We start from the raw sequence: 15,948 nt of genomic DNA, 5'->3' as shown, positions 1-15,948 counted from the left end.
GTGATGAATCTGTGGAGCCCATTGCCATAGATGGCTATGGAAACCAAGTCACTGGGTATATTTAACACAGTGGTTGATAGGTTCTTGATTAGTAAGGGTGTCAAAGGTTACAAGGAAAAGGCAAGAGGATGGGGTTAAATGGGATAATAAATCAGCCATACTGGAATGGCAGAGTAGACTCGATGGGCTGTATGGCCTAATTCTGCTCTTTGTCTTCTGGTCTTCTATCTACAGCATGCTGGGCTTTGTCATTCAGCACACTTGCACGCATTTGCTGTGGTTGGCAGCTCGTTTTCAGATCCCACGTGTTCATCTGTGCCAAGCCAGGGTTGGTCTGCTTTGATCATCAGAACCAGAGTTGGGTTTAATATGATTGGCATATGTCATGAAATTTGTTAACTTAGCAGCAACAGCGCAACACAATACATGATAATAGAGAGAAAAAGAGAAAACTGTGACGTAGTTACAGGAAAGTAGGACAAAAAAAAGGAAATTAAAAAAATGTAGTGAGGTAGTGTTCACGGGTTCAATGTCCATTTAGAAATCGGATGGCAGAGGGAAGAAGCTGTTCCTGAATCGCTGAGTGTGTGCCTTCAGGCTTCTGTACCTCCTTCCTGATGGTAACAATGACAAGAGGGCATGTCCTGGATACTATGGAGGCTAGCGCCTATGATGGAGCTGGCTAGTTCTACAACTCTCTGCAGCTTACTTCAATCCTGTGCAGTCGCCTCGTCCCATACCAGATGGTGATGCTTGTTAAAATGCTCTCCATGGTACATCCGCAGAAATTTCTGAGTGTTTTTGGTGACATAGAAACATAGAAACATAGAAAATAGGTGCAGGAGTAGGCCATTCAGCCCTTCGAGCCTGCACTGCCATTCAGTATGATCATGGCTGATCATCCAACTCAGAACCCTGTACCTGCCTTCTCTCCATACCTCCTGATCCCTTTAGCCACAAGGGCCATATCTAACTCCCTCTTAAATATAGCCAATGAACTGGTCTCAACTGTTTCCTGTGGCAGAGAATTCCACAGATTCACAACTCTCTGTGTGAAGAAGTTCTTCCTCATCTCGATCCTAAAAGGCTTCCCCTTTATCCTCAAACTCTGACCCCTCGTTCTGGACTACCCCAACATCGGAAACAATCTTCCTGCATCTAGCCTGTCCAATCCCTTTAGGATTTTATACGTTTCAATCAGATCCCCCTCAATCTTCTAAATTCCAGCGAGTATAAGCATAGTCGATCCAGTCTTTCATCATATGAAAGTCCTGCCATCCCAGGAATCAATCTGGTGAACTTTCTTTGTACTCCCTCTATGGCAAGAATGTCTTTCCTCAGATTAGGGGACCAAAACTGCACACAATACTCTAGGTGTGGTCTCACCAAGGCCTTGTACGACTGCAGTAGAACCTCCCTGCTCCTGTACCCGAATCTTCTTGCTATGAATGCCAGCATATCATTCGCCTTTTTCACCGCCTGCTGTACCTGCATGCCCACTTTCAATGACTGGTGTACAATGACACACAATGACATACCAAATCTTCTCAAACTCCTAATGAAATAGAGCTGTTGTCTTGCCTTCTTTTAAGCTGTATCGATATGTTGGGTCCAGGTCAGGTCCTCAGAGATATTGATACTTAGGAACTTGAAACTGCTCACTCTCTCCACTTCTGATCCCCTCTATGAGGACCGGTGTGTGTTTCCTCATCTCACTCTTCCTGAAGTCCACAATCAGTTCTCTGGTCTTACTGACACTGAGTACAAGGTTGTTGCTGCGACACCACTCCACTAGCTGGTATATCTCACTCCCTCTCGCCACCATCTGAGATTCTGCCAACAATGAGTGTATTGTCATCAAATTTATAGATAGCATTTGAGCTGTGCCCTGCCACACAGTCATGAGTGTAGAGAGTAGAATAGTGGGCTAAGCACACACCCCTGAGGTGCGCTAGTGTTAAGTGTCAGCGAGGATTATGAAAATAAAGTGTGGATCAGAGCAAGTCACTAGGTTCCAGACTTGAATCAGCCTTTTATTCCCTCTTTCCCAGGGATTTATGAGTCTATTTATGAAACGTGTGTACAAAACGATAACACAGAAATTCCAGCACACCAAATAAGATTGGAAAATGTTGGTGAGACAGGAGTACGAGTTCCTGCTGTTGGCAATTCCGGATTTGAGAACATCGGTCAGACCCGATGCTGTAAGTGTGCGAGAGTCCGCAGGGGAGGTGGAAGCCCAGTGTCTGCAGGAGGATAGGGGACTGTGCTAGGGCTAAACATGTACGGCTGGGAGGGATGAAGGGAGCTTGTTTTTGCTGCTGTTATTTGGTGCTTGTGTAATGTCCTGGTTCATATTTTTTACTGTTGTGCTGTTCTGTATTTCAATTGTGCTGTTCTCTGCAAGCCTCTTGTTTGGGTTACTGTTGAAGATAAGAGACAGAATTGTGTGCCATCCAATTAGGGTGGCTGGATTAAGGGGAGGTTTCTCTGGTGAGGGACACTAAGGCTGAGCTTGGGGCTTTTGTTAAGGAGATGAAGGGGGAAGACACCAGAGAGAAGAGGTTGTAGGATTCGACCCGGAGTGGGGCTGTGATTCGATAAAGCCCGGGTTGAGATCGAAGGAGGATCGGCGAAGGGGAAACCGTGAGCTCCAACTTGTGCACATTAGACTGTTTCATTAAAATGGGCCCTTTCCTTTTTTTGGTCTTTCTTTACTAACCCTTTAGTCAAATTAAGAATTATAAGCTAAATCTTTTAATTGTATGCAGTGTACTGTCTGTTACTTTGCGGCACTCATTTGTAACGGTAATGAATCAGGCAGCATCCACACAAACGGGTTTGGGGTTTGGGCTGGACTCGCGCCTCAAACTCACACGTTTGGCGGGGCCGGAGATCGTCTTCCCTGGACTTACCGAACCAGAGTGCTTCCCTTGTTGTTCTGCAAAACATTGTGGATGTGTGATGTTGGTGCCGGAATGTGTGGCAACATTTACGGGCCGCTCTCAGCACACCCTCAAATATATTGGTTGTTAATGTAAACAATGTATTTCGAAAGTCAAGTGACAAATAAACTTGAATTTTGAAAACAAAACTTTCCTTTGTCTATTGAATATTTAGTCCGCAGGAACACCTCTTGCCAAATCCCACATGTACCGCTAAAAAAAGCATACCCTTGCCCATAAAGCCATTGTAAAGTGTCAATTAGAAGATACTGTAAAGATGTGGAAGAAGGTCTTGTGGTCAGATGAGACTAAAGTGGAACATTTTGGCCTCAACACTAAGTGGTACATGTGGTTAAATCTAACATTGCACATCGATTTACTAACACCAACCCTACTGTAAAGTATGGTGGAGGTAGCATCATGTAATGGGATGCTTTTCAGCAGCAGGGATGGGAAATCTGGTCAGGATTGATGGGAAGATGAATGCTGCTAAACACAGAGAGATCCTGGATAAAAACCTGCTAGCCTCTGCCAGAAAGCCTAAACTGGGGAGGAAGTTCGTCTTTCAGCAGAATAACAACCCAAAGCGCACCGCCAGAGCAACCACAGAGAGGTTTTAAAAAGAAAACTACCATGTCCTTGAGTGACTCAGAGACCTGACCCTAATCTGATTGAACATCCCTGGCAAGACCTCAAGATTGCTGTCCACCCCTACTCCCCAACTAACCTGGGCACAGCTTGATTAAAGAGGAAGAATATTTTTGAACTACTGTCATACCAGTTTTTGATTTTTTACTTTTTCATACTTTACAATTATCCCTGCTTTTTGGGCTCGACAGTGAAAAAAGGAGCATGTGATTCACAAATAAAAATTCTCAGTTGAATTGATCAACATCTCTGATTGTAAGACTATATGATATAATTACTATATAGATAGCAACAGCATATTCAAGTTTAAATTGTCCCATTCAGGCCTAAAGATTTGCTGCGGAGGATTCCTTACTCCTGTGGGACAGCTTTCCTGACAAAGAGGGGTCATCCTGCTGAGCAAGTCAGACTTGTGGCTGTGGAAAAATCTCAGATTCGGGGGCCTCCTCCAGGGTGGTTGCAGGAGTTGACTCTGGGACTCCAGGAAGTGGCTCTGACAGCTCTGGACACCTTACATCTCTGTTTAAAATGATTCTGCTCTCCTCAACTGACCGATTTGTCACCTCCAGATGATAACAGGCACAATCACCATTGTGCAGGAGAGTGATCGAGTTCCGTCCTAAATCTTTCCAGGTACTTACTTTTGTCCACATTGTAGTCCCGCGCAAGAACTGTTTGTCCAGGAATGAAACATCGAACCCCCTTGTTTGAGGAGATTTCAATCCATCTTAGTTGTTTGTCCTGCATACTCCTTCTGAGATTGGGCTTGAGGAGATCTAAGCCTGAACACATGGAACGACCCAAGAACAGCACAGCTGGTGAGTTGTTGGTTGTGGAGTGGGCTGCATTGCCATATGCAAGGAGGAGATTGGCGAGCTTCTGATTCAGTGTTAGTGCAGTGTGTTCTGCTTGTTGTGTGTTCTTTAGACTCTGGACAAACATTTCCACCAAGCTGGGTGGTACGGTGCCTGTGTAATACATTATATTCCATTCATTTTCAGGAATGACCGAAACTGCTCCCCCACAAACTGAGGTCCATTGCAACTGACGAAGTGTTCTGGAACACCAGTCCTTGAGAAGAGGCCTCTCAACACATAAAAGGTGTGCGAGGCTGTAGGGGAGGCTGTTGGGAACACTTCAGGCCTCTTTGTAGCTGCATCCACTACTACCAAGAAATTTGTGCCCATGAATGGTCTAGAAAATTAACATGAATCCCCCGCCATGACATTGCAGGTCATCCCAGGGATGGAGAGGCACTGTTCTTGGCATCTTCTGGACGTGTTGGCATCCCAGACAGTGCATGGTGAGCTGATCTATCCCAGGCCACCAGACAAAGCTTCAAGCCAATTCTTTCATTTTGACCATGCCTAGATGACCAGCACGTAGCTCCTCCAACACCTTAGCTCTCAGCATTAATGGTACAACAACTCTCAACCCCACATACGGCAACCTCTGTCAAGGGCAAGTTCATCCCAGCGATGGTAAAAATGGTGGAACTGGGATTTCTGCTGCACCTTCTAACCATTTTTGGTGGCCATGTAGACCTGAGACAGTGCGGGGTCTTTTCTGGTTTCCCTTTGGATCATCTCTGCCATAATTGGGTAACTTTCAATTTGTATTAGGGAGAATACATTCAGAGAGGTGTCCTCTTTTGTAAATTCTTCAGTATTTTCCTTTTCAAAGGGTAAATGGAGCAATCCATCAGTGTTTCCATGATTATTTGTTCTCTTTAATTCAATCTCCTAATTGTGCCCTCACCTCAGCGTAGGTGCTGCTTCTGTTAGTTGGACAGCCTTATGTGGGTTGAAAATGGACACTAGTGGTTGATGATCAGTAGTGAAAGTAAACTCCCTCCCATACAAGTACTGGTTGAAACGTTCTACACTCCAAACCAGACTCAAGGCCTGTCTGTTAATCTGTGTGCAATCTTTTCATTTAGACTGCTTTACACCTCTCTGCCCATTGCCATTTCTTCCTGTTCTGTAGTAGTAAGTTCAAGGTGTGGAGCGCAGCAGCCAGGTTTGGCAAGAACCTGTTATGGTAAAGAGGACCGCTACCGTAACACGTCCTTTGGCTTTGGGGCATCCAGCACTGCTTGAATATTCTCATCACACTTGTGTAAATCTTGTGCATCGATGGTGTGACCACAATAAGTGATGATTGGTTTAAAGAATTCACATTTGTTTCATCATGTTCTGAGCCCATAATCTTCTAATCTTTTTAACACTGTTTTGAGATTTTTGGAGATGTTCTTTGTCATCCTTACTGGTAACAATGATGTTAAAACTGGGTGCCTGGGCAGCCTTACAGCACCTAGCCCATAGCTTTCTGCCAGAGTGCAGGTGCCGATGCTACTCCAAAAACAAGCCTATTATAGTGATAAAGCCCTTTGTGAGTGTTTGTGGTGAGAAACACTTTGGACCTTTCTTCCATCGCCATCTGTTGTTAGGCCTCAGCTGAGTCCACTTTGCTGAAATATTTTCCTCCCGAAAGGTTTGCAAATATATCCTCTAGCCTGGATACAGGGTATTGACCTACTTTCAGTACTGAGATGATGGTGACCTTACAATCACTACAGATCCTGACAGACCCATTTTTCTACGCTACTGAGTCCAGAAGCATTGCCGATGGGCTCTACTCAACCTTGGAAAGAATTCCTTCATTCTAGCTCACTGGCTACTTTATCACAGATGATATAAGGAACCAGACAGGCTTTTTAAAACTTGGGTGTGGCATTTTCATAACACTATTTTACCATTGATATGTTTGAGTTTTCCAATGCCAGCCTTGAACACTACTGTGGCATCATCCAGTACCTTTCTTAATTTGATTTCAGTTGATCCTATTGCAGGGGATGTGGTATGAAAATGGCGGATGGATCTTCAATCAAGTTGTAGTTGTCTCTGACAATCATGGCCCCATAATTCTGGCCGTCCTGCTTTTACCATATACAAGCCCGATGTGGCTTGTTGCATGTTGCATTTCACTGTTACGAATGTCATACCCACGGGATTTATCATTTCTCTAATATAAGTTCTTAGAAGCATATCCACAGGCTTCTGTTCAGTATCTTTGAAATGCTGCTTAAACTCATTTTGTGGAATGACTGAAACAGCCGAGCCAGTGTCCAATTCCATTTTAATTAATTTGCTGTTCACTTCGTGTGTGAACCATATTGCTTCTCTCCTGTTAGTTTTCACAATGTAAATCTCAAGGCTACCTAGTCCTATGTCACTCTCCAATGTCTCGTGCTTCAACAGGCAAGTAGGCGATTCAGGTTTGTTTAAAACTTCCTCATCGCCATTGTTATGTTTTATAACTTAAAACTAATTGAAAGGAAACGTGGTGCCGTGAATGCACGTCTTTGTTTTCTTTTAAACTTCAAGTAAGGCGTGCAGATGACGTGGAGCCACACAGGGCTGAAGTCTGATTAAGCAGGGTGCTGTCTATCTGAAGTTGTGACATACGCCATTCACGTACTTTTACATGTAACAGTAATTAATTATGTAATCAACAAAAAATGCTTTATCAAACAATATATTTACAATATTACTCAAATATTACTGAAATATTAAATAGCAGCAACATTCTCTGTTCAAACACACTCCTTCTCATGAGTATTTTTGTCAATAGATTTAAATAAATCCCAGCTGGTCTGATAGTAAAAGCATTAGTAAGTTGGCACTTATTTTAACATTTTCTAGTAAAGCCAAAAGAAGGCCTCTGTTCCTCACAGGATGCAGCTGTTTTCAATGTGGTAAATAAAAGATGTTCTCCAGAAGTTTTACAGATGGGACACAGGATTTGTTTTTCAGAAAGGAAACAATATTTTCAAAAGCACAGCTTAAACAGACTTTATCAGTTATTGCCATTTGTAAAGCATACGAGAATACTAGGGGTCAACATTTCAAAAGATATTACTTGCCTGGATACCGATCTGCCAACATCGTATTCTGTTAATCTTGAAACTGAGCTCTTCGATGTGGTTCTTTGGTAACCGAACACAGCAGTTAATTTCATGATTGCCCACACGAACAGTAGCAGGGCAGTTGGGCTCTGGATAATCACAGGTGCAAGCCTCAAACTGTAGATGCCCATAGAACTTCACTTCCCTCATAAGTTCGAGGAACTAAGGAAGAATAATTTTAAAATAGATGAAAAGTGATTAAAAGTGAAATTCTTTCTGGGGTTCTCAACAGTGCATCAGTTCTTACTTCTAAATAATGGTAGTTAACCCAGGACCAAAGTCCTGCTATTCAAAACTTATCTTAATTAAACAGGTTGAAGTTTCATTCTTTTAACTTCAAATCTCTCAGGGATATTTCATTACAGGAAAATGACTATGTTTTGTGCATAACCATATACAAATGATTCTAAAGATTGTTGACAGGAAAACATCAACCCGCCCCCAATCAAAGTGCAAAAATCAATTGCACAAACAGCAGAAAGAGAGAAAAGCATAGAATATAAAACAATAGCCCACAAGGTCATTGAAAGAGTCCAGACCTATTCAGTTCAGCTCAGTTCAGTTCAGCCTAGTGCAAATGGTGATAAAGTCACAGGAATAGACTAAGTCAAAGATTTCTCTATGCATCAGAATGGTTACATCGCCAATATTATCACAGTGTGGATTCCAGTGTGTCTCTTGGCGACATTATCAAGCAAGTTCTATCACTGAGCCACACAGGGCAGACGTCTGATCAATCAGGGTGCTGTCTACGTGAAGTTTGGTAGTTCTCCTTGTCACCACATGGGCTCGATTGTATGCTTCCGTTTTCTCCCATGTCCCAGGTTAGTGTTGCCATGGGCATGTCGTGGTAGAAGCTGGGAATGGGGTGGGGGGAGGGAGTAGAGGGAATGTGAGGAGAATTTTTTTTTAAAGGAGCTAATATTGGTTTTGGGCATGGATGCACTGGATTGATAGGCCAGTTTCCCACTCCTCTCTCACTCCGAGGTAGGGCACATTTTAGAGAGAGACTTTACTTTTACACAGCACCTTTCAAGACTTTAGATCATTCATTCCAAACAGCCAATGCCCACAAGCTGCACTGCAGGAGTGTTCAGATGTTTTTGAGACCTCAAGAGTTAAGAATTGAATCAGAATCGGGTTTACTATCAGTGACATATGTCATGAAATGTGTTGTTTTGTGGCAGCTGGTCACTGAGATACAAAGGAATTAGTGCCATTTCAGAGAAACGTCAGACAAATGCCTGAGAGCGTAGGAGAAAACAGCAGAAATTCAATTCCTGAAAATGACATCAAGAAGTCATTCTTGACACCAAGTGGGAATCAGAATCCAATTCAACATGAGCCAAATGGTTCTGTTCAGGCAGTGATCTCATTGCTTCCAAGTGAGGAAGAAGAGGAGTATTGCAAGTAGGATAATCCATTACCAGAATCAGGTTTACTATCATGGACATATAGAACATAGAAAACCACAGCACATTACAGGCCCTTCAGCCCACAATGTTGTGCCGACCATGCAACCTACTCTAGAAACTGCCTAGAATTTCCCTACCGCATAGCCCTCTGTTTTTCTAATCTCCATGTACCTATCCAAGAGTCTCTATTGCATGCATCTCCACTATCATTGATGGCAGTGCATTCCACACACCCAACACTCTGTGTGAAAAACTCTGACATCGTCCCCTGTACCTACTTCCTAGCACCATAGAACTATGTCCCCTCGTGTTAGCCAATTCAGCCCTGGGAAAAAGCCTCTGACCATCCACACAATCAGTGCCTCTCATCATCTTATACACCTCTATCAGGTCACCTCTCATCCTCCGTCGCTCCAAGGAGAAACGGCCAAGTTCACTCAACCGATTCTCAGACATCCCACCGCTCCCAGAAGTTCCGCGAGTCTCCTGCATATTAATAGTGGCTCCCTGATGCCCGCAAATTATATACAATGTCCCGGAAATCAATTTTTTTGTGAGCGAGAGAGTGACCACGAGAGAGAGAATGAGCCTGCGAGTGCGCGAGAGCGACCACGAGAGAGAAGGAGCGAGCGTGGGAAAGAGCGAGAGTGCGAGAGCGCGCGAGAGCGACCACGAGAGAGAGAACGAGCCTGCGAGTGCGCGAGAGCGACCACGAGAGAGGAGCGAGCATGAGAGAGAGCGAGAGAGCGCGCAAGAGCAACCACGAGAGAGAACAAGCCTGCGAGTGTGCGAGAGCGACCACGAGAGAGAAGGAGCGAGTGTGAGAAAGAGCGAGAGAGCGCACGAGAGCGACCCACGAGAGAGGAGCGAGCGTGAGAGAGCGCGAGAGTGAGAGAGAGCGAGACAGCGCGCGAGAGCGACCCACAAGAGAGAACGAGCGAGCGTGAGAGAGAGCAAGCGCAAGAGAGAGAGAGTGAGCGAGCGAGCGAGAGTGCGCCATGGCAGAGTGTTCCATAAAAAGAATATATAAAACGTACGTCACCCCAGACTACGCTAAAGTGTACCCCTGCCTAATAGGGGTCAAAATAATGACATTGTTGCTCGCTGCACTGTTTGCAACAGTGACTTTTCTATTGCCCATGGTGGGTTAAGACTGTAAAAGACATGTTGAGGTGAGTTTAACAGGGTGTCATTTGTTCATTAGCATAGCTAACGTTATTTAAACTAGCTGGCTAGCTGCTAAGGAGCTATTCTATTGCAGACATCCCGCCTCTCCCAGAAGTTCAGGGAGTCTCCTGCAAATTGATGGTGCTACCTCCCTGAAATGAGTTTTTGCAGGGTGGGATGTCTGTATTCTCATAAGGCACAATGTCCAATTCAGGCAACATCCTTGTAAAACTCCTCTGCACTCTCTGTATAGTATCCACATCCTTCCTGTAGTGAGGTGACCAGAACTGAACACGGTACTGCAAGTGGGGTCTGATGAAGGTCTTATTTAGCTGTAACACTATCTCACGGCTCTTGAGGTCAGTCCCATGACTGATGAATGCCAACAGATCATACACCTTCTTAACAACTCTGTCAACCTGCACAGCAGCTTTGAGTGTCCTATGGACACGGACCACAGGATCTTTCTGATCCTCCACACAGACAAGAGCCTTACCATTAATACTATACTCTGTCTTCAAATTTGACCTACCAAAATGAACCACTTCCTACTCATCTAGTTTGAACTTGACCTGCCACGTCTCAGCCCAGTTCTGCATCCTATCGATGACCCGCTATTACTTCTGACAACCCTCCAGACTATCCACAACACTCCCAACCCTTGTGTCACAAGTCATTAAGTTTGTTGATCTGCGGCAGCAGTACAATGCAATACATAAAATAAACAATAATCTGCAATAGGAGCAATGCAAAAAGAGAAAAAATAGTGAGGCGATTTTCATAGGTTCGATGTCCGTTCAGAAATCTGATGGAAAAGGGAAGGAAGCTGTTTCTAAAATGGTGAGTGTCCGTAAATTAAAGGGGATTCCTCCATTCCTCTTCAAAACAGTGTGATTGGGAACCTAACTATCCTCCTGACTTGAATGTCTCATCTAAATGGTAAAGTGTCCATTTGTGAAGCGCTTCCTCCACAACGTATGATGTCTCTGGACAGATTTTTGTGTTTAGGTTTCTGGGGAACTTAAGAGGTAGAACAACAAAAATCAGACTGGCAGGTTAGCAGAACCCGATTACAACAGCAGCATTCGCAAGACTGGGCTTTGATTCCTGCCACTGTCTGAAAGGAGCTTGTATGTTTTCCCTGTGACCATATGGGTTTCTTCTGTGCACTTTCCCTCCCAAAACCCAAAAGCAGGTTATGCTAGGTTTGAGTAAGTTGTGGCCATGGTATGTTGGGCGGAAGCATGGGGACAGTTGCAGGCTGAGCTCAGCATTTCACAAATGATAACGCAAGCGATACACTTCACTGCATGTTTCGATGTACACGTGACAATAAAGCTAATCTTTAAAATCAGTGCGCATGGGTGGAGAAGGAATGTATGTGATGTCCAGGTCTACTAAGGAACTTAAAAATGAAGATAAAAATTTTATAGACTGAGAGAGCTCCAAGGAACAAGTTACTCAGAAATAAGCTAACTCTGCAAATGAAATGAAACACCAATTTAGTTTTTAAAATCTTCTTGAATTTGGGTTCTTATTTTAAAATATTTCTTTATAAAAGCAAAATTGCTTACATTGAGCAACAATTGTGGACGACACATTTGAATACATCATTATTTAAAGTTAAGAGATACTGAACCCCTTGTTAGATTTCAGCAGGGCCCCATTAATTACAGACATACTGGTTAAAAATTCATTAACATCTACGCAATAACTCATCTGGGTAAGGACACTAGCAAAAAATAAAGGTAAGTTCTGTTTATTCAACCCTGTAAATTCCGGTAGCATTTTTCAAGTATAATCAAGTCCATAGAAGTATTGTAAACCTTTTCTATCTAACAACTTGATCAGTATCAACTTTGCACAACAAAATGCATTCAGTCTGATTTTTGATAGCAAGAAAATAATGTGAGATGCTACAAGAGTGATATACGTGAATCTGAATACGAACTTGAGATTCAGTTTCTTGCAGGCATTACAGGAAAATAAAGGAATGCAGCAGAATTTAGGAAAACAAAGACTGGCAGACAACCAATGTGCAAGACAATTTGTGCAGAATGTAAAAATATATATCCAAAAATAAATAAATAATACTGAGAACATGAAAGAGGCAGAGCGAAGTCAAGATGACGCTAAATGGCCACTCCTTTGCTTGCATCTTTGGAAACAGCTCTATTTCTAATCTTTGAAATCTCTTTTTTTACTTTTCAAGGTTATTTTGAAGACCTTGACCTGGAGTTACACTCTGACTTTGGTCCTCTCCGGGAATGGGACCCGCTCTCAGGGCCTCTTTCTGATATCCCAAGAATGCCGCTGGGAAGACGCGCTCCTTCCGGATTCTGGAATTTCATGGCTCTGGGGACGTGCTGATTCTAGGCCCGTGCCCCTGACTGAGACGTCGCGGGAGAACACGGAACATCGGGAGCAGCGGGTTAGCTGCCGGGGATTGTGTGCCCAGAGAGCTGTGCCTTTCTGGTGCCGAATCTCCGGGTGCAGAGCTCGGAAAAAAACGACACAACGGACTTTTAACATCGTAAGTCAGGCAGTTGTTTGTTATGTCTCTCTTCTCGCTGTGAAACAGCGACACCTCTTTTTCCTATATTAGGGAGAGAGAGAGAGAAACTGTGGTATGTCAAATTACCGGGTGAACAAGTAGCTTTTGGGGTACAGCAAGTCTGTGACTTTATTGATGCTTTGCTGCAAGCTTGAGTGCTCCGTGGAGGGGGCGGATGCTTCTTTGCTGGTGGGGGAGGGGAGGGGTCATCGCCTTGCTGCTGCTTGTGTGGGGGAGGGAGAGCTGAGGGGGGGACTTCAGGGTTCTAACACTTTAACTATTAGTCATTCTTTGTGGGACCCCTCTGTTTTCGTGGATCTTTACGAAGAAAAAGAATTTCAGGATGTATATTGTATACATTTTTCCGACATTAAATGTACCTATTGAACCTACTCTCTCCTTGGCATCACAGGGGCTGCAAAGAAAAGAGCCATCAGGATTGTCACAGAGGCTGCTGGGTGAGCCTCCAGACAGCTACGGATCAAGTGGTGTGACCCGTGGACCAACGTCGCTGGGACACAAACCAGGGCCAGATCAACCCTGGCTGGGTCGCCTGGGTGAGAGTGTTTGACGTTGAAAGACCAGAAGCACCCGATCACCCCAGATTACATCACCGATAACGTGTTCCAGAGCACCTAGGATGCATCTCTGCATTGAAGAGCCCTTGAATAGAAACAACATGAGCCCTTGAAAATGCAATTGGCCTTTGTTAATTGTGCTGAAAGTGTTGGTGAATGAGAGAATCGGGGGTGGGGTGGAGTGCGGTGTTACAGGGAATTGAGTAGACAAGTATTGCAAGGTCTTTTCATTTCATCGAATAACGTGGCCTCCTGGTCATTAATAGCTGAATAGTCTTTGCATAACACAATGCATTCAATCTGATTTTTGATATGAGATGCTATACCTGGTGATATACCTGAATCCAGGTCACTCTTCCTACACTTTCCAGTGGCAATATATTTTACTCTCATTTCTCTGAACTTGCAGACTGATAATGGAACAGGGCAAAAACAGAGAACGTGGGACCTTGGTGAGCCTTGGAACAGACAGTGCCTCCTTAATCAATAAATACACTCAGTGCAACTTTATTAGGTACAGTTACACACCTGAAATGCTGGAGGAACTCAGCAGACCAGGCAGCATCTTTGGAAAACAGTAAACAGTCGACGTTTCAGGCCGAGACGCTTCATCAGGCCGGTTGGGTCCTGCTGAAGCGTTTCAGCCCAAAACTTCGACTGTATTCTTTTCCGTAGATGCTACCTGGCCTGCTAAGTTCCTCCAGCATCTTGTGTGGGTTGTTTGGATCTCCAGCACCTGCAGATTTTTCTCATTTGTGACAGTTGTATACCTGCTTGTTAACGCATATGTCTAATCAGCCAATCATGTGGCAGCAACTCAATGCATAAAAGCATGCAGACATGGTCAAGAGGTTCAGTTGCTGTTTAGACCAAACATCAGAATGGGGAAGAAATGTCATCAAACTGACTTTGACCGTAGAATGATTGTTGGTGATTTGAACATCTCAGAAACTGCTGATCTGGGATTTTCACACACAAGCCTCTAGAGTTTAGAGAGAATGGTGCAAAAAACAAAAAAAAACATTCAGTGAGCAGCTGTAGGTGGGTGAAAATGGCTTGTTAATAAGAGAGATTAGAGAAGAATGGCCAGACTGGCTCATGCTGACAACAGTAACTCAGATAATCACACGTTACAACTGGTGTGCAGAAGAGCATCCCTGAGTGCAGAACACGTCAAACCTTGAAGTAGATAGGGTGCATCAGCAGAAGTCTACCTAATAAAGTGGCCACTAAGTGTAGAATGGACCAGTGATAGAACCAGAGGAGAATAAATTAAGGAAGTCAAACCTGGCGTCACTTGAAAGGCAAAATGAAAAGAAAGAGAGAGCCAAAAGACCGATGCCAAGGGCTGAGGCCCGAGGGCCAATCGGAAGTCCAGGAGTCCAGGCCCGATGGCCAGGGCCCCGAGTCTGCAAGTCTCTGGGGAATTCAAAGCCCAACATCTGTGAGCCTGAGTCTGAGTCTGCTGGAGGCTCTAGGCCGAGGAACATGGCCTGTCCTGGGTTGGACGACAATGTGGGTGGGTGTGTGTGTGTGTGTGTGTGTGTGCGTGCGTGTGTGTGTGTGGGTGGGAGGAACGGGGCTTGTTTTGCAGTGGTTGCTTTGTTGCTTGGCATGTTGTGTTCTGCCGAGCACCGTGGGCATGCTATGTTGACATCAGAATTAGTGGTGACACTTGCGGGCTGCCCCCAGCACACCCCAGTTGCGTTGGTTGTTGATGCAAATAACGCATTTCACTGTATGTTCCAATGAACATGGGATAAATAAACTTAAATCTTAAATCTTGACAAGTGAGGAGCTGTACAAACCAAACAGAATCCCCCAGGATCACAGATTTCTGACCAACACACACATTAATAATAACTTGCATTCTGAACGGCCATTTGTTTTTCCAGCAAACTCTGACCAACACAACATGGTAAGAATTACCTCTCTTTTCTGAGCAGCCTCCTGGAAAGCCTTTAGTTTTCGGGTTTGATCCGGAGTAGGCTTAACCCAGCCTCTCGCCAGCTCATAGGTAGCCTAAAATTGGAGGTGAAAGGAAGAAATGGTGAAGAAGAAACAATAACGTTCCTGTTTTTTTTATTTTTGTGGTCATTCAGAAGGAGATTTTAAAATAACTTTAAATTCCTCGGAGTTTTCATTTCAGTGGACCTGTCCTGCACCCAGCACATTACGCAATTACGAAGGATGTATGGCAGCTTCTCTACTTCCTTAGAAGTTTAAGAAGTTTCTGCATGACACCTAAAACTTTGACAAACTTCCATAGATGTGTAGTGGAGAGTGCATTGACTGGTTGTATCACTGCCTGGTATGAAAACACCAATGCCACTGAACAGCAAATCCTACAAAAAATAATGGATATGGCCCAGTCCATCATGGTTAAATCCTCTCCCCCACCACCAACATTGAGCGCATCTACACGGAGCGTTGTCACAGGAAAGCAGCATCCATCATCAAGGACCCCCACCACCCAGGACGTGCACTCTTCTTACTGCTGCCATCATCAGCAAGAAAGTACAGGAGTCTCAAGACTCACACCAACACTTTCAGGAACAGTTACTACCCCTCAACCATCAGGCTCTTGAACCAGTAGGGACAACTCATTGAATCCCATCATTAAACTGTTTCCACAACCTGTGGACTCACTTTCAAGGACTCTTCATCTCATGTT

At 44.2% G+C, this 15,948-nt stretch overlaps 1 protein-coding gene across 3 annotated transcripts in view; it reads right to left on the bottom strand.

The window, feature by feature from the left end:
• The window catches only part of LOC140199784 (sorting nexin-31-like), a 143,484-nt gene that overhangs the window by 33,897 nt on the left and 93,639 nt on the right, over window positions 1-15,948 (bottom strand). For all 3 annotated transcript variants that reach the window (XR_011886495.1, XM_072262275.1, XM_072262281.1), the window contains exons 9-10: window positions 15,204-15,296; window positions 7,519-7,722 (exon numbers count right to left, since the gene is read on the bottom strand). Coding sequence is in view for 2 of the 3 variants with exons in the window: in XM_072262275.1 (XP_072118376.1) it covers window positions 7,519-7,722; window positions 15,204-15,296 (297 nt within the window). In the remaining variant the exon portion in view is untranslated. The remainder of the gene's footprint in view (window positions 1-7,518; window positions 7,723-15,203; window positions 15,297-15,948) is intronic.

Source organism: Mobula birostris, chromosome 1, assembly GCF_030028105.1.
Source record: "Mobula birostris isolate sMobBir1 chromosome 1, sMobBir1.hap1, whole genome shotgun sequence".
In the NCBI taxonomy this organism is placed as follows: Eukaryota; Metazoa; Chordata; class Chondrichthyes; order Myliobatiformes; family Myliobatidae; genus Mobula; species Mobula birostris.
This window is presented reverse-complemented; position numbering and strand designations above follow the sequence as displayed.